We start from the raw sequence: 19,607 nt of genomic DNA, 5'->3' as shown, positions 1-19,607 counted from the left end.
CCTAATTCTGCCTTGTGTGTTCATGTGTTCCGGTTCGGCTCGGCTGTCTAGATATTTAAGTACCAGGAAATAGGCCGTTATTACTGTCCCCTGGTCACCTGCATATGTCCCACTAAATCTAGGCAGATAATTAATTAATTGGGGCATAATTGGGACACTTTGGGAGCCCACCTGTATGTCTGCCTCCTGAAATGAGACATGACTATTTAACTGAACTGATTTATACTCAAGACTGAGACTAGTTTAATGTGATATGGGACAATCAACTCAATTTCTGAAATGTGAAACTTCTCACAAAGTTGAAGGTAGTGTGAAGGAAAAGAGCCACATGTTAACCTGATAAGCTCAGGGAAGGCCTGTGTGGCAGTCTTGCAAACTCAGAGACCTAAAATAATCACAAAAGAAAATTAAATATCTAACAACAAACAGGTTATAGTGGGTAGTCATGTTCTAGGCCAATATCTCACCTGACAAAGATCAACTTAGATCTTTTTTTAAAAAAATATATTTTATTGATTTTTCACAGAGAGGAAGAGAGAGGGATAGAGAGTTACAAACATCAATGAGAGAGAATCATTGATCAGCTGCCTCTTGCACACCCCCCACTGGGGATGTGCCCACAACCAAGGTACATGCCCTTGACCGGAATCGAACCCGGGACCTTTCAGTCTGAAGGTCGACGCTCTATCCACTGAGCCAAACCGGTTTTGGCTACATACACCATTTTTTGTTCACAGTACGTATGTATTAAATTTGGTTATTTTCTCTTGTTAATCTATTTTTCTCATTTTTTATTAAGGTATTATATGTGTACATATCTTACCATTGCCCCCCTCCTTCCATACATGCCCCCCCCCCAGAGTTTTGCATCCATTGGATATGCTTATATGCATACATACAAGTCCTTCGGTTGATCTCTTATCTCCCCCATATCTCCCTACCCTACCCGCTGTAATTTGACAGTCTAATCTATCTTTTATAGATTTTATTATTAGTTCAGAAAGAAAGAAAGAAAAAAAACCTTGAGGATAGGGGCAAGTTTCTTTCTTCCCAATAGTGGCATATGAAGTCATGTGTCGAGTCTTCTGTGATGAGTGGCAGATCAATCTGGTGCTTCCCCTTTAAGATGATGAAAGCCTCATCCCCTTCCTAAAAGCCACCTTTTCCCGGTAGGGTTGGTGGTGCATGAGATTGGAAAGAGCTCCCCGGCCAGGCTGCCTGTCAGAGAGAAACTACATTACCCAGAAGTCTGCGCGAGGTGAGAATCCCCACTCTGCGGGACCTAGAAAGGGGCTGCGGCATGGTTGGGTGGGACTTCCGGCGGTACCGGCGAATCAGTTCTTCAAACCTGGGGTTCTGTGCTCTCTGGCTCTCCAGGCTCTTCGGGACCTCGCAGAGAAGCAGCAGAAGCAGGCGCTGGTAGAACCCGGAGGAGGGGTCGGCGAGCTGCGGGACCTTCTCTGCCGTCCCCTGTCCGGGCTGTGCTCTCATGGACCTGGCGCAGGTGAGGGCAGGTGGCCCCAACCCTCCCACTCCTTCACTGCCGGCGCCCTTAGATAAATTAAATATCTAACTACAAAGGGCGGGAGTCCTCGCCTTCCCCTCGCTGCCGTTGGGTCCGGGTATTCTGGCATGGGGTCACGCACAGCCCATGGTGTGGACTCCAGGATGGGGTTTACATGGAGAGTTTCTGTTTCTGGCAATCACTGGTTGCCACATGGAAAGAAGTGTAGCTTCTCTGAATCCCCACGGTAGGCGCGACCCACGTGGACCTTCCCGCTGGGTGGGACCTAGGCCGTTGAATGCAGAGACCTCCGTGTGGATTCTGGCTGGCACCCATTCCAGGGTGTGACCTGCCCGAGTCACTCCTTATCCTGGGCCTATCTTATCTCAGGTATAAAATGGGAATGTTTACCATTGTCCCCTCTTGGTTTCGGGAACTGGAAAGTGAACTTCTGTTATGTGTATCTGTCCCCCAGCACTGCCCAGGGAGCATCATTCTGTAACCATTTGCCGGAGAGGTGCATCCGGACGGTGTTAATCTTAGGGTCTCACCTCAAGAAGGATCTGCCCCCGGGCCTTCTGGGCTCTGGCCTCACACCAAACTGATGAGTGGAGTAGGAGGTGGGTAGCCTGGGGGGAAAGGTGGGTGGAGAAAACGCGTTTGGAACTGCTGCTCCTCTGCCACGCAAGGAAGATCACTGTTAGGGAGGCCCCCAAACTCACCTTTTGCAGTTGCCATCTTGTCAGTGCGGTTGACTTGACTGGTTCACAGTAGTGAATCAGTCTACCTTTTAAGACATTCACATTTGAAAAGCAAATCCATTACATTTCAGTGTGGATGAAAAAGGGGCACTGTAATAATATCTATCTAAAAGCGACCTCAAGGGTGATCTGATCATAATTTCCTAATTAGGTAGTCATAACCCCAGGCATATACTTTCTTTAATAAAAAAGTTTATCTTTGCCTTAAATAAGTCCTGTCTATTTTTCTTGTGCATCTAGTTTAACACACTTTTGAAATGCCAGAAATAATTCTCTTTTCCAGACCTCTTGGAGGGATAACCACCCTCAAGGGATAGTTAATCTTCTTAACAATTCTGTACCTTGCTTTCTCCCACCTTCAGGTAATCTTAAACTCCTCTTTTTTCTAAGAAAATTTGTTTTATTTACCCTATTTTTCCAAAATATAAATTACACTGTTAGAGTAAGTTAGTCATATTCCCTTTTAAAAATATATATATATACTTTTTAGCCTTAGCCAGTTTGGCTCAGTGGATAGAGCATCCGTCGGTCAGCCTGCAAATTGAAGGGTCCGGGTGCGATTCTGGTCAAGGTCACATGCCCGGTGTTGCAGGCTTGATCCCCAGTAGGGAGCGTGCAAAGGCATCTGATTAATGATTTTCTCTCTTTGATGTTTCTCTCTCTCTCTCTCCCTTCCTCTCTGAAATCAATAAAAATATATATATCAACTTTTTATTGTTGATAGTATTATAGATATATCCCCTTTTCTCTCCCTTTACTCCCATCCTTCCATCCCCTACCCACCCCCCTTATGGCTTCACTACTCTATTGCCCGGGTCCATGGGCTATGCCTATAAGCATATAAGTTCTTTGGTTTATCTCTTCTCATCTCCCCAACCCCACAGGGAGGTATGTCAGTTTGTTCCATGCCTCCATTCTTTGGATCTTATTTTGTTATTGATTCATTCTGTTCATTAGATTCCACAAATAAGTGAGGTCAAATAATATTTGTCTTTCTCAGATTGGCTTATTTCAATTAGCATAATATTTTCCAGGTCCCTCCATGATGTCCCAAAGAGATCCCTCTTTTTTCTTTTAATATATTTTATTGATTTTTACAGAGAGAAAGGAAGAGTGATAGAGAGTTAGAAACATCATTGAGAGAGAAACATTGATCAGCTGCCTCCTGCACACCCCTACTGGGGATGTGCCTGCAACCAAGATACATGCCCTTGCCCGGAATTGAACCTGGGACCCTTCAGTCCGAAGGCCAAGGCAGCTCAGTCTGTCCACTGAGCCAAACCGGTTAGGACTGGAACGTGTATTCTTAGTCACCTTTCTATCCACAGTGCACTGGGCGGCCTAGAGATTACAACTAATGAAAACTTTGCAGGTGTCCCTTTGGCATGTGGATTGGGAACACTGCAGGATGGCGGACCTCCCAGCCAAATGGAAGTATATGTACATAGGCAGGGGATATCTCTGAGATGTGCCTCTCAGAGATTGTGTGTGTTTTACAGAAGTTCAAATCCTGCCTGTGTTCCTGGGGCATGTGACTCCAGTGACTTGCTAGAACTGCTCGAGCCTCGTTGACTGTGCTGTGGAGAGGATAATGGTGTTTATATCATAGCTGTGGGGAGAGTAAGGAAAAAACACTTAGAGCACTGACATGAACATTTTTCTTCTTACAACCACCTAGTGAGGTGGGCACTGTTACTGTGTTGATGCAGAAATTGAGGCTCAGGGAAATAAGTTGACTTCCCCCAGGTTACAGATCAGGCAAGAATCATTCCCAGGAGACTATATTCAAGAGTGGAATCTAGCTCCAGAGCGGGAATGTGTAATTGCTAGAGTACGGCCTGGGAAGCTCACCATGGCGCAGGTATGCGGTAAGGACCAGCGAGTCTCGACTACCTCTGCTTTTGTCATGACTGGTGCTCTGATCATTGTCATGTCCTCCCTCTTCCTCTTCATTCTCAAAGTGCTTGCTGTCTATGCCTCTGGGGCCATTTGGCCTTGCTACTGTCTTGTGTCTTTGTGAATGGTTCCAACATAGAAAGCTTTTGTCTCTAACACAGTCCCATTTGGTCCAACAGCAGTGTCTGAGTCCTTGGAACCTGGAACAGAATTAGGTTCCCAGGAAGCGCTTGATGATACTGGCCTTGGGGCTTGTTATGCAAAGAGCTGAGGTCTGAGTTCTGCTTGCCAGTTCCAAGGAAATTACCCAGAGGACTGGCTGGGAAAGACATGAGTTTAAGAGGACTTCGTGCATATTGGGGGCGGCCTGTCGGTGAAGTCTTCGCAACACAGGCTTTGATAGGACAGGGTTGCATAGAGCACACAAAACAGAGTCACAAATTGTGCATGCAGGGTGGACGGGCTCGTGTACAAGCTGTGTGATTAAAAACCAGCTGCTTACAATCCAGGCTCACACTCGGCACAGGTTCCTTTTGGCCATTCCTTGAGGAGCTCCAGACTCCCAGGTCCCACAGCACCCTTACAGATGGCCTTCACTATATTCCCACAGCGTGGGAGGAGATTGGAGCTTGGGAAGGGGCCCATGTGCTCACATACCACACAGGGTCCTGTGGTTCTTTACAAACAACTGGGCACGAGGCTCTAATCTTATCTGACTGGCCCTGGGCCAACGAAGCTACCTCTGTTTGCCTTTTCAGACATCAGTTACCTTCAAGGATGTGGCAGTGACCTTTACCCCCGACGAGTGGGAGCAGCTGGACCTTGCCAAGAGGACCCTGTACAGGGAGGTGATGCTGGAAATCTGTAGGCTCCTGGCCTCTCTGGGTAAGGCCTTTCTGAGGGGACCTGCAGCTCCTTCATTCACCTTTTGTCCAGAAGACTCCCTCTCCTGCCCGCAGCCCAGTGTGTGTTGGTTTCATGTTCTCCTGTCTGTCTCCCCATATCTTCTACAGGAAATTTTGGGCAAGAAATGTAGTTCTCTTCAGAATGGCTCCGATACCAAAGGAGAAGGGTTTGTAGGAGGAAATATGGGTTTCTTTAATATCCAAGGGCAAGATGTACAGTCCGACATCATGAGAGGCTACAGCCAGGAAATGGAAGGAATCCTGATTAGACCTTGCCCCGGAGACTTCCGTTCTTCGTGTCTCTTTGAGGGTCTCGGCAGATTGGCTTTTTCTGCCACAGGGAGTTGGTAGCTAGAAATGGCCACTCCTGTCCTTGCTCTAAGAAGCCCCCAATTCCTTGTCTCTACTTCTCTCTGGATATACTTTTTTAGTTCTCTCTCTTCCTTCCCACCTGGCTGTCTCTGCACAGATGTCCCGAGCCCACACTTCCCTTTACCTCTCAACCTGGACTTCAACACAGGCTGGCTTAGACTGTCCCTTCTCTGGATTCCCATGAGATGGAAGCTGAGGAGCCAAGCTTGATTGGTTCACAGCCCAGTCAGCAGGACCCATGAGGAATGGGATGTTGTTCATAAATGAGTGAACCAGACAGCACACCCGGAGGTGTGAGTCCTACTGGTCATGGTTCTAAACAATTCATTTTAAAGGCTTCTTTGACCCTGGCCAGTTGCTCAGTGATTAGAGCGTCAGCCCTCGGACTGAAGGGTCCCGATCAAGGGCACATACCTCAGTTGCAGGCTCAATCTGTGGCCTACATCAGGGCCATGTGCGGGAGACACATGAAGACACGCTTCTACATGTGCAGGAGACAACCAATTGATGTGTCTCTCTCACATCTATGTTTCTCTCTCTCCCTTCACTTCCTCCCTCCCTCCCAACCTCTCAAAAAACCAAAAGAAAAATATCCTTGGGTGAGTATTAAAAAATGCTTAAAAGGCTTCTTTGACCCCTGATGCCTACCTGTTTGTCTCTTGTGTCCTGAAGTCTGGGCCATTCCTCTCTTGGAATGAGATAATTTTAGGGAATACAAACACAACAAATGGCATTGGTGAGCAATCAGAGAAAGCCATTCCCTTTTTTTTCTTTCCTGCTTGCTGATGGTTTAGGGCAGGGGTGGGGAACCTTTTTTTTTTGCCAAAGGTCATTTTTATGATGTTTATAACATCATTCAAGGGCCATACACAATTATCAACTTTAAAAAATTAGCCTGCTGAAACTGGTTTGGCTCAGTGGATAGAGTGGCATCCTATGGACTGAAAGGTCCCAGGTTCGATTCAGGTTAAGGGCATGTACATTGGTTGCGGGCACATCCCCAGCAAGGGGTGTGCAAAAGGCAGCTGATTGATGTTTCTCTCTCATCGATGTTTCTAACTGTCTATCCCTCTCTCTTCCTCTCTGTAAAAAATCAATAAAATATATATTTTAAATAAATAAATAAGCCTGCTCTAGGGGGGTGAGAGTGGCTGGGGAGGGGTCGGTGGGAGAAAAAGGAAACATATAATACTTTTGACAATTAAAAAAATTATTTTAAAAACTAGCATGCTATATTTGGTCAAACATTTAATTAAATCACTCCTAATGCCTTGGCAGTGCCAGAGCAAATGATTTTGTGGGCCTTATATGGGCCAAATGTTCCCCGTCCCTGATTAAGGAAGAAAGTATTTTTTGCTGAGTCTTTTTTTATTTGTTTTTTATTTTAGAAAGAGAGGAAGAGAGAGAGAGAGAGAGGCATCAGTTTGTTGTTCCACTTTCTTATGCATTCATTGGTTGATTCTTGTATGTGCCCTGACCAGGGAGCGAACCCACAGCCTTGGAGTAGGGGGATAATGCTCTAACCACCTGAGCTACCTGGCCAGGGCCAAGCTGAATCTTTCTAAATTCCCCTTGACTATTGGTAATTTCTCTCTTCAACAGAGGAGACAGCCTCAGACTCACAGCCCTGAGTTCACTGAGACTTAATAGTGCTATTTTGGCCCTAACTGGTTTGGCTAAGTGGATAGAGTGTTGGCCTGTGGACTGAAGGGTGTCCCAGGTTTGATTCTGGTCAAGGCAGAATCCATAGTTGGGGGTGTGCAGGAGGCAGCCAATCAACGATTCTCTCCCATCATTGATGTTTCTATCTCTCCCTCTCCCTCTAAAATCAATAAAAATATATATTTTTAAAAATAGTGCTATTTTGATTTTCTTGTAGTAACTTTCTATTTGTGGCAAATGAAACTAGTTTTTCAATTTCTCAAATTGACACGATTCCCTTTTTGCCGGCATGTGCTAAGATAAAATAAAAATGGGCCGGCGTAAAGTAAAGCAGTCAGGAGCAGTGATCATACTGTTCTGTGAGCACTGGTGCACATGGGTTCTGTGACTGCATCAGGACGATTTGGGGGATTCTCTAGGATGGAGGTCAAGGGAGGTGGATCAGCATAGACAGCCAGCACTACCTTATTCAGTGTTTAGGACCCAGTGATGGTATTCTTGGCGATAGTTCCCTGTTGCAGATCAACTTGGACAAGAGCAGCCTCCCTCCAAGGTCTTCTCTATCCTGAAGTCCCAGGCATTTATTTTTGTCCTTGCTAAAATATGTGCATCTTCTTTCTTCACAAATAGGACATCCAGTTCCCAGATCAGAGCTTATCCACCTATCGGAGCACAGGCAGGAGCTATGGATTGTGAAGAGAGGCCTCTCCCAAAGTGCCTGTGCAGGTGGGTGGCCGAGGTTTAGACAGTGGGTGTTGTGGCAGCCGAACTGGAAACCACCACCTCTGGGACTCCGTGGGGCGCTCCTTGTTGCGGCCTCCTTGGGTGCCTGGGTGTCTGGGTGTCCTTCTGTCCTCCCTCTTCAACACATTTTTTACTGCCGCCAGATGAAGAACCTGTTCTGTTAGGTAAGAGTCAGGCTCTGGCTCCAATTGCTTGGCCTCGTTTAGCTAAGTTAGGCTCAGTTAATGCTCACTGCAGTAACAGATAACCTACAAAATGTCAGTGGCTCAATACATAAAAAATATTTTTCTCAGTCATAACAGGGTCCAAGTGGGTCAACCTGGGAGTTCATTCACACAGTTATTGAAAGACCCATGTGCCCTTTGTCATCCATATGTGGTTACCCTGGCCTCATTCTACTGCAAAGGGCACCCGAGAGGAAGGTAGAGTCCAGCTGCACACACGCATCGCTTCACCTCACATTCTGTTTGAGAGCTCAGCAGCTGGCCATCCCTCGCTGGATGCAGCAGGGAGGGAGGATTTAGCCATGTGCCCAAGGGGAAGGCAAATACGTTTGGTATATTCCGCCTACTCTTGAAAAAAGTAGAAATAATTTCTAACTCATTGGGCTGTTTGCATGTAATGCATGAAAATGCTTAGCACCATGCCTAAGCTATAGTTAGGAGCTCAAAAAAAGTCAGCTAGCCAAAACCGGTTTGGCTCAGTGGTAGAGCGTTGGTCTGCAGACTGAAAGTCCCAGGTTCGATTCCGGTCAAGGGCATGTACATTGGTTGGGGGGCACATCCCCGGTGGGGGGTGTGCAGGAGGCAGCTGGTCGATGTTTCTCTCTCATCGACGTTTCTAGCTCTCTAGCTCTCTCCCTTCCTCTCTGTAAAAATTCAATAAAATATATTAAAAAAAAAAAAAGACAGCTGTTAGGATCTTTCATGTGATGATATCAACCACAATGCATAATGTCTCACATGCCCTCTGGATTCGGAAGAAAGGAGCCTATCTTACTCTCTCTGCCTGTAATCTGTTCCCACCCTTCTGCACCATTCTTCCATCCTCCTGTTTGTCAGGCAGAAGCAATCCTGGCTCCACTGGCTTCCTGCCCCTCTTTTACTGTAAAAACTAAGGTGACATTTGAATCTGTCTGTCCTACATCTTGGCTGCTGAAGGCAGTTGGAGTCATCGAGGGTGTTGATTGGCACCACTGCAGAGCCATGGCCTCGCCCCTGTCTTGCTCAGCGAGCCAGTGAGTCTCTCACCAGCCCCTCTTCAGTCTGGCTGAGTCCCTTCCAAACACTTAATTTTCAATTATATTCCACATATCCCATCAAATTCTTCATGCCTAGAAGGAAATCACGATCTTGCCCACTCCTCCATCCTCTACTTTCACTGGATGGTCCTGTCAAGAAGGAGAAACAACCTTGGCCAATCCCATGGCACTGCCTCCATCTAGCCCAGCACCCAGCCATCCTCATCTTGCTTATTTTGTTTTTTCACATCAAGTGAATCCACTGCCTCCATGAGCTCCACCACCTACATCCTAGTCTGAGCCCTCATCACCTACTGCCAATGTGATGCCAGCACACTGCTAACTGGGCGGCCCACACCTGCTCTCTGTTTCTGGTCAGCTCTGCCTGCTGCACCAGCTCCTCCACCCACTCAACCATTTGTCCAAACTGACCACTCCCTGAGCCACTGTTGTCTCAGCATACAACCCACTTCATGTCCTGCTCTTGCTCCTCCACTGACAGATCTGTCTCTGCCTGTCTCATACCTGTAGCTCCCTTTCTCTATGGAAGAGATCTCGCCCCCTGCTGTGCCTGAGGCTAACTCACATCTCCTGCCTTCCCTGGAGCCTTACTTCTTCACTTATTTCCTCTTTCTTTCTTTCTTTCTTTCTTTCTTTCTTTCTTTCTTTCAACTTTAGCAAGGAAGGCAGAGGGGGAGAGAGATAGAAATATTAGTGATAGAGAGAATCATTGATCGGCTGCCTCCTTCATGCCCCACACTGGGGATTGTGCCTGCAGCCCAGGCACGTGCCCAGACCGGGAATCAAACCCTGACCTCTTGGTTCATAGGTTGATGCTCAACCCCTGAGCCAAGCCACCAGGCTCTTTTCTATTTTTTTTTTTTTTAATATATTTTATTGATTTTTTTACAGAGAGGAAGGGAGAGAGCTAGAGAGCTAGAAACGTCGATGAGAGAGAAACATTGACCAGCTGCCTCTTGCACACCCCCTACTGGGGATGTGCCCGCAACCAATGTACATGCCCTTGACCAGAATCGAACCTGGGACCTTTCAGTCTGCAGACCAACGCTCTACCACTGAGCCAAACTGGTTTCGGCGGCTCTTTTCTATTTTTATCTACCTCTATTCAACATAACAAAACAAAAACCTATGCTCAGGGTGCTTACTTGGGGAAAATAAAACACAAAACAGTCCTGGCTCCATGGCAGTTTCTAAATGTTGACTAATACATTTGTACAACCAAACTCTTGGAGAAGTTGTCTTATTCTGGGAAAAGTTGCCTGCACTAGACTTCCTTAGCCCCACTGTACTCTTATTTCTTCCAGTTTTTTACCTGCAGACAGCAGTATGCATATACTAGAGGCCCCGTGCACGAAGATCGGTGCAAGAATGGCCTTCCTCCCCCTGGCTGCCGGCACCGCCTTCGCTCTGGCCGGAGCTGCCTTTCTGCCGTCCCATGCCGCCCAGAGGCCCGGAGCGGCTGGGGTGGTGCAGAACCCTGCGTCATCACCATGGTGACAGTGCAAGCATCCGCCCTTGGCTTCTCAACACCTGTGTATGCAAATTAACCTGCAATTTTGTTAAGTTAATTTGCATATTCACACCAAAATGGCTGGTGAATGTCATGAAGGTACGGTCAATTAGCATGTTGCTCTTTTATTAGTATAGATCTTAGAGTTCAATCTGATGAATTTTTATATAGATATGAGCCTGAACAGCCACCTCCTAGGTCAAACATGCGCAGTGCTTCCAGCAAGTCAGGAGGCTCTGATGCTCAGTCCTGGAAAGGTAACCATATTTAGATTGTCACCATAAATTCATTTTGACTGCTCTAGAATTAATATAAATGGAATCCTACTATATATTCTATTATGTCTGTGAAATTCATTCTTGTGGTTGCATATAGTTGAACTCTGTTCTTTATAACCTCGTTCTTTGACATGATTAATTCTAACCTTCCTTCTTCGCATATTTGCAACTTCTTTCTGTGACCATGAAAACCTGGCTTCCATTATCTACCATTTATTGACTTATTTTTTCAACTCTATTATACATATGAAGTAGTTTCCCTGGAAAACAAATTACAAAGTAGAGTAACTTTACCAGCATTTGGTATTGCCAGGGTTTTTGGGTTTTTGTGTGTTGGGTTTTTGTTTTTTAATGTTAGCCATTTCTAACATATATAGAGATAACTCATTGTGGTTCTAATTTTTTTCTCTAATGACAAGTGATTGACAATGACATATGCTCACTTTTTATCCATATATTTTCTTTTGTGAATTTTTGTATATTTTCTTTTATAAATTGTTCAAATCTTCTGCTCATTTTATGGTTGTTATTATTTTCTTATATTTGAGCTCTAAGTATTCTCTATTCTAGATATGTGTTCTTTATTAATGTGATTTGCAAATATTTTATTTCCATCTGTGGCTTGTATTTACATTCTTTTATTTATTTATTTTTTTAAAATAAATCTTTATTGTTCAGATTATTACAAATATGTTCCTCTTTCCCCCCACCCCCCTCATTTGCTCCCCTCCACCAGGTTCCCACCCCACCCTCTTTCCTTTCCCCACCCCACATTGTCCTCATCCATAGGTGCACAGTTTATGTTCAGTCTCTTCCCGCACCCCCACTCCCCTTTTCCCCGAGAATTGTCAGTCCACTCCCCTTCCATACCTTTGATTCTATTATATTTACCAGTTAATATTGTTCATCAGATTTTTTAATTCCCTTGGCTTTTAGTTTCACTTGTTGATAGTTACGTATTTGTTGATCATAATTTTTATCTTTATCTTCTTCCTCTTCCTAAAGAACCCCCTTCAGCAATTCATATAATTCTGGTTTGGCGGTGATGAACTCCTTTAGCTTTTTTATTTGTGAAGCTCTTTATCTGGCCTTCAATTCTGAGTGATAGCTTTGCTGGGTAGTAGAGTATTTTTGGCTGTAGGGTCTTGCTATTCATCACCTTGAATATTTCTTGCCATTCCCTTATGGCCTGCATGGTTTCTGTTGAGAAATTAACTGACAATCATATGGGTGCTCCTTTATAGGTAACTACCTGCTTTGCTCTTGCTGCTTTTAATATTCTCTCTTTGTCTTTTGCTCTTGGAATTTTTTTTTTAATAGGAAATTTTTTTTTAATATATATTTTATTGATTTTTTACAGAAAGGAAGAGAGAGGGATAGAGAGTTAGAAACATCAATGAGAGAGAATCATCGATCAGCTGCCTCTTGCACACCCCCTACTGGGGATGTGCCTGCAACCAAGGTACATGCCCTTGACCGGAATCGAACCTGGGACCTTTCAGTCTGCAGCCCGACGCTCTATCCACTGAGCCAAACCGGTTTCGGCTGCTCTTGGGATTTTAATTATGATGTGTCTTGTTGTGGTCCTCTTTGGATTCCTTTTGTTTGGGGTTCTGTGCACTTCCTGGACTTGTAAGTCTGTTTCTTTCACCAGGTGGGGGATGTTTTCTGTCACTATTTCTTCCACTATTCTTTCGGTATCTTGTTCTCTCTCTCTCTCCTGGGATCCCCATAATTCTGATGTTGGTTTGCTTGAAATTGTCCCAGAGGCTTCTTACACTATCTTCAACTTTCTGGATTCTCTTATCTTCTTCTGCAGAGGAGTGTCCTCTGGCTCTTTGTGTTTTAAATCTTTGTTTTGATTCTTGTGATCTTCCCGTCTGTTTTTAGGACTCTGTAATATTTTTTATTTCAGACAATGTTTTCTTTATTTATAGTTGATCCCTTTTTATTTCTAGTTGATCCCTTTTTATTTCTAGCTGATCCCTTTTCATATCCTCATAGGTCTTATTTATTTTATCAGCCTTTTTTAGTATATTCTTGAAAAGCCTTATAACTTTTCAAAAGCCTTTGAACTCAGTGTCCATTCTTTTTCTTTTCTTCCATCTCCTTCCTTTGTGTCCTGCCTCTTATCTGCATTTTAGTTGTTTCCTTAATTTGATGGAATAGTTTTGTGTAGTAGGTGTTCTGGTAGAGCCCAGTAGTACAGCCTTCCCAGTTACCTGCGGTGGACAGTCTTGGTGTAGCCCTTTGTGGGCTGGGTGTGCAGTCTTGTTGTTAAGCCTTGCTTATTGTTGGTATCACTGGGAAGTGTTGATCTCCAAGCCAGTTGGCTGTGAGGATCAGCAGTGTCTCAGCTAGGGGGGCTTCTCTACTCCGCTTGGATGGGGCGGAGTCTCAGGTGGCACAGACAATCTTTGGTTCCCTGTCAGTCTCGCCTTAGAAAAGTCCTATTCGCGGTGAGTCTCGCAAGATTGGTTGCAGGCGCGCGCACCTCTTTGGTAAAGGCGCAGACAATCTTTGGATTCCGGCCAGTTCCTCCTTAGAAAAAGCCAGCCTCTGGGAGAGCTTCTGTGCTCAGCTTGGATGGGTCAGAGTTTTAGGGTGGTGCAGACAAGCTTTGTTTTCCCGTCGGCTCCTCCCCAAGTCCCGCAGTAATGGCCACTTGCTTCACACACCTCCGAGAGATCTCTGCCCACTGCCTGACAGTCTGGCCTCTCCCTGACTGGGACCGTCTATAAGAGCAATAGGGTGATTCTGTTTTCCTCTCGAACAAGAAAGCCAGCCGCGCATTAGCTATCTGCCCTCTCTGAGCGCCAGGAGTAAGCCAGCAGCGAACTCAGCTAGGCCCGCCCTCTCTGAGCACCGGGAGTAAGGCAGCACCTTTCGCGTGCACAGTTCTCCGTACCTCACAGTTTCTGAGGGTCAGCGCACCTTCTCTCTCCTTCCCTGATGGCAGAGCCTCCTCTCAGCTAGCCGTCCGGTGCTTCAGGGCAATGCCTCCCCTGTTTTCCTGTTCTAAATTCAAATTTGTTGTGGTAGGCTGCATTCGGGTATCTACCCTATGCTGCCATCCTGGTTTCTTCCTTTTATTTATTTTTTAAATATATTTTTATTGATTTCAGAGGGGATGTGAGAGAGAGATAGAAACATCAATAATGAGAGAGAATAATCGATCAGCTGCCTCTTGCCCGCCCCCTACTGGAGATCGAGCCCACAGCCAGAATTGAATCTGGGATCCTTCAGTCCACAGGCCGATGCTCTAGCCACTGAGCCAAATTAGCCAGGATGTATTTTCATTCTTTTCACAATATCTTTCATAGAGCAAACGTTTTTAATTTTGGTAAAGCTCAATTTACTATTAAAGCTGAATTTTTTCTTTCAACAATTGTACTTTTCTTTCTATATCAAAATATTCATTGCCAAACACTAGGTCTCACAGATTTTCTCTTTTGTGTTTCTTTAGAAGTTTTATATTTTTGTATTTAAGTCTATGATCCATTTGTGTTATTTTTTTCTATAAGATGTGAGGTGTGTGTCAAGGTATATTTTTTACCCTATGTGAACATCCAGAGCCAATTGTTGAAAAGACTATCTTTCCCTATTGCGTTGACTATGCATCTTTCAAAAAGGAGTTTACTATGTTTTTGGATAATATTTCTAGGCTCCTTGTTCTATTTCACTTATTTGTGTGTGTGTGTTTACTTTTGCCAGCACCACAATTTTGATTACTGTAACTTCATAGTTGGTTTTAAATTGGATAAGGTATATCCTCTGACTTTGTTCTTTTTCTGAATTATTTTGTCACTTTTCACATACTTTGCCTTTTCACATAGATTTTTTAATTACCTTTTCAATACCTTCAAAAGGAACTTGATGGAATTTTTATTTGGGTTGTGTTTAATCTAAAGATTTAGGAAGAGTTGACATCTTTTTAAATATATATATATATATATATTTTTTTAATTGATTTCAGAGAAGAAGGGAGAAGAAGAGATATATAGAAATATCAATGATGAGAAAAAAATCATTGATTGGCTTTCTACTGCACGCCTGCTACTGGGGATTGAGCCCACCACCTGGGCATGTGCCCTGATCAGGAATTGAACTATGATTTCCTGGTTCACAAGTCGACACTCAATAACTGAGCCATATACTCCGTACTCAACCCATGACCATAGAATATCTTCCCATTTATTTAGATATGCTCTGATTTTTTTCACCAGCATTTTGTAATTTTCAGCATATAAATTCAAGAATCCAGAACCCAAACTTGTTTGTTTATTTGTTTGTTTCAGAGAAAAGAAGGGAGAGGGAGGAAGTGAAAGAAAGAAGGAGAGAGAAACATTAGGTAGAAACATCTATCGGGTGCCTCCCCACACTCCCAACCCAGGATCAAACTCCCCAACCAGAGTTTGTAACCTGACCAGGAATCAAACAGCTACCTTCTGGTGTTCGCCTGGATGCTCAAACCAGCTGACACACACCAGCCAGGCCCCTAAGTCTTTAATAGGGTCAGTTACATGAATTTATTTTTAAATGATGAGCCAGCCTTTTATTCCTACATGGACTTTCCGTTCTTTTTACATTTGGAATTCAGTTTGTTAATATATCATTCTATATTTTTGTGTCTATGATCCTGAGAGATGTTAGGCTATAGTTTTAATAATATCTGGTTTTGGTTTAAGTATTAAGGTACTGATGACCTCATAAAATGAGATGGGGAGTATTTCATCCTCTTGTTTTCTGGAAGAGCTTATGTGGAATTGGTATTAGATATGTGTTATTATTTCTTCCTTAAATGTTTTGTAGAATTTAGTGGTAAACCATCTGGCCCTATAATTGTGTCCCTTTACTCTTCCACATAAGATCTAGAATTATCTTTTTGAGTTCTCTGAAAAACACTGTTGTGAATTTACCTAGGGTTTATTGAATTAATAGATCCATTGAGGAAAAATTAACACTTACATTGTTAACATTTTCATAATGCCTCCAATTAAGTGTTTATAATTTTCACTAGCCAGATTATGTCTTTTTTTTTTTAATCTTTATTTTTGAAAGTATTACATATGTCCCCCTTCCTCCCCCATTGACCTCTTCTAGCTGTTTTGTGTCTTTTAACTTGGCTGTTCCTCTGGCACAGCTGACTCAGCCTGTCCCCTCTGATTGTGCTCACTTCTGCCTGGTAAACCTTGTCAGGGAATAGCAGTGACTATGCTCATGGCACCCGAGTCAGAGTCCTGGGCATCTGCCTGCCCTCTGCCTCTGTCTGTCTCTACCTCCATACTGCCAACATCCTCTCCTGTGCTGAGGTTCTCTAGGCACCCATGTCTCACTCAGAACCGACTTGGTACATTCTGTCTCCTTTACGGCACCCCTTCCACTCCCTCTGTCAGGTAGCTTCTACCTCTCTGTTAGGAAACAATGACACGCCTCCCGGGAGACCCTGTGCGCTCTCTCACGCTCCTGTCTGGGATGGAATCGGTGCATGTGCTGTGCTCTCCTGGCACCACGCTGAGGCGCTCTCTCAGAGCCAGCGTGATTGATGTCATTCTTCTACTGTCCACGCTCCTTGACGCTGGAATGTAAGGAGGATTCTCCCACCAGATCTTCTGTTCTGTGTCCAAGCACCCCCTCTTGAGTTTCCCTTTTTAAATGTAAAGAGCCCAAGGAACAAAAAGGAACAAATGTACACCTGGGGTTCAAATATGTGAAAACATAACAGACACAGAGACATTGTTTTCATCATTTTCTCTCTAATAAAAGTAGTAATTTTGTTTCGTTATGTTGGCATCACTAATAGGTCACTCTTGTGTAATCATTCCTTTTCAGGGGCCAGAGAAAAATCAGAGACTACCACTTCTCAACTGCTCTTGTCTGAGGGATCCTTGCTTCGGGTATGGATGAGACGGAGAGCTTCAAGGGACTCCAGGACTGGAAAAAACAAAACTCTGGAAGGGCTGTCAGAAATGCAGGAAGGAGTCTTAAGGCCAGTGACAGATCCCCACAAGGAGGCTGGCCCTGGGAAGATGAACCCTAAATGCAATGATTTGGGGTCAGATAATAGTCAACCCTCAAAGGTTTTACAGGAGCAAGTCTCTCTAGTAGGTGTTCTCCATAAAAGTGAAACACACAGACTAGTTAAAGACCCCAGGAATCAAACTGGGAAGAACCATTATGAATATAGTGAGTGCAGGAACACCAAGAATTGGGATCTTGCACGTGACTATGTTCATGCAAAAGCAAAGCCCTACGAGTGCATACAGTGTGGGAAAACCTTCAGCTGTACATCAGACCTCATGCAGCACCAGCAGATTCACACTGGAGAACAGCCTTTTGAGTGCAAAGAGTGTGGGAAAACATTTCACAACAATTCTGCTCTCAGGCATCACATGAAGAATCACACTGAAGAGAAGCCCTATGAGTTGCAGCAAATGTGGAAAGGCCTTCATCCATCAGTCTAATTTAATTAAGCATCAGAAAACTCACACTGGAGAAAAACCCTTTGTATGCAAAGACTGTGGGAAAGCATTTTGCTACAGGTTTAATTTGGTCAACACATGCAGATTCACACGGGAGTGAAACCCTGTGAGTGCAGTGAATGTGGGGAAGCTTTTTGCCGAAAGTCGCACCTCACAGAGCACCAGCGAATTCACACAGGAGAGAAGCCCTATGAATGCGCTAAATGTGGCAAATCTTTCTCCTTCCACTCTGGTTTTGTCCAGCATAGTTGGATTCATACTGGTGAGAAACCTTTTAAGTGCAAAGAATGTAGGAAAACCTTTTGCTCCAAGTATAATTTGCATCAACACATGAAGGTTCACATTAGAGGGAAGCCCCGTGAATCCAATAAATGTTGAAAGGCCTTCAACCACACTCATCTTGTATTCATATGACTCGCACTGGATAAAAACCCTTTAAATGTAAAGTCTATGGGAAAGACTTGCTACTACTATAATTTAAGTCAACACATAAAGATTCACTGGAGAGTTTTGAGTATGGGAAAGCTTTTATTCTCAAGTCATACCACACAACACACCAACAGGTTCACATGAGATGAGCCAGTAAAGGTAGACTGGCATTCACTTAATATTCATCTTTACCCAGCATAATAGGATTCTCACTGTAAGGAAGAATATTTTTTATGACTTCATGAAATAGACAAAATGCCTTTCCTGCCTGGCTGGTGTGTCTCAGTGAACCAGGTCACAGTTTGATTCCTGGCCAGGACACATGCCCAGGTTGCAGACTCAATCCCCAGGAGGGGGTGTATTGGAGGCAGCTGATCATGTTTCTAACTCTCCCTCTTCCTACCTCTCTGAAATCAATTAAAAAACATTTTTTAAAAAAGCCTTTCCCTTGCTCTCCTGTCCCCTTGGTTAAATCCTCTCATTTATCTTGCACCTCCACGGCCTGTTTTCTCCAAGGCTGCTGGCTTCTGGCAGGGCTGTGGGGTACTTTCTGTTCAGTGTAGAGCTCTGGAGCCCTAACTCAGTGTGAATCCCAGCCCTGTAGCTGGGAGCCATCTTTTACTAAACCTGCCTCTGCTTTAGTTTCCACATTGGTAAATGGGTAATTTAGTGCTTACTTCACAGGGCTCTTATGAGAGTAAATGGTGGGGGACCCTGCCCAGAGTACACGGGATGTTAAAGGCCTATTTGCCATACCGCACGCAAAGGCAATGACAGCAGTTTTACTGTATGCACTGTGCAGGGGTACCTATGTATCATGCAACACTGATGTCAGTATTTTAGCAAGAAGCCTCTTTTATCTGAGTTAGTATAAAATGTGCTACTGAGCAGCTGCTTTGCTTGCAATAAAGCATGTCCCATCTACCTGTGGCTGTTCTCTTCTTCCTGTTCCTAGCTTCCAAGGAGATCCCATCCCTAGCAGAGGGACTTGGACCCAACAATTGGCTTCATGTATGACAAAAATGAGAACAGGATCTGTTGATCCCTGAGCAGGTGAAGGTTGACAGGTGTATGATCCCTGCTGATGTGGCTACTTATTATTGGTATTGTTATTACCACTGTCATGCCTGAATTAAGACCTTTAAAAACAATTTTTGAAGCTTTGTGGTTAAACAGTACAGATACCAGGGACAAACCTGAATTCCCAACTTAGAACAGGTGATGCCATTTTTGTTCATTTAAGCAATTAGATTATTTCTTTGATTTTTTTTTTTTTTTCATCTATAAATGGTGCCTTTCAGGGAATCTGCATCATTTGAATGCCATAGGAACACAGAATGAATCCTTTTCTTCCATTTAACTTAGGACATAAAAGACTAAGACAGCCCTAGCTGGTTTGGCTCCGTAGATAGAATGTCAGCCTATGTACTGAAGGGCTTTGGGGTCTATTTTTGGTCAAGGTCACATGCCTAGGTTGTGGGCTCAATCCCCATATTGGGTGTGCAGGAGGCAGCTGATCAATGATTCTCATTATTGATGTTTCTATTTCTCCCTCTCCGAAATCAAAACTATATTTTTTTTAAAAAAAAAAAAACTATGACATACATGTGACATCAAAAGATAGTGGAATAGAAAGTTCTAGTTTTCATTCTCACAAAAACTTCAATTTGACAATGATCCACCTACACAAAATGCCTTCTCCAAAGCTCTGGTATCCAGGTGAAAGATTTCATCACTCAGATATATCACAGAAATGAGAAAAAATGATTTGAGGATAGGGTCAACAGTGTCAGTTTATCTGCA

General features: G+C 44.0%; 1 protein-coding gene across 3 annotated transcripts in view; it reads left to right on the top strand.

The window, feature by feature from the left end:
- Positions 1-1,332: 1,332 nt before the first annotated feature.
- The window catches only part of ZNF550 (zinc finger protein 550), a 30,623-nt gene continuing 12,348 nt past the window's right edge, over positions 1,333-19,607 (top strand). Inside the window, exons 1-4 of one of the 3 annotated variants that reach the window (XM_084905744.1) lie at positions 1,333-1,504; positions 4,920-5,046; positions 7,731-7,826; positions 16,726-19,382. In XM_084905744.1, coding sequence (XP_084761870.1) covers positions 1,490-1,504; positions 4,920-5,046; positions 7,731-7,826; positions 16,726-17,357 — 870 coding nt within the window. In that variant the 5' untranslated portion in view covers positions 1,333-1,489 and the 3' untranslated portion in view covers positions 17,358-19,382. Of the gene's footprint in view, positions 1,505-4,919; positions 5,125-7,730; positions 7,827-16,725; positions 19,383-19,607 lie in introns of those variants that run through there. The other 2 variants (XM_084905746.1, XM_084905745.1) reach the window with 2 other exon arrangements.

This window comes from Pipistrellus hanaki, assembly GCF_964339955.1.
Source record: "Pipistrellus hanaki genome assembly, chromosome: 15".
Lineage (NCBI taxonomy): Eukaryota > Metazoa > Chordata > Mammalia > Chiroptera > Vespertilionidae > Pipistrellus > Pipistrellus hanaki.
The sequence above is the reverse complement of the archived record's forward strand: the minus strand, read 5'-3'. Positions and strand labels throughout refer to the sequence as shown.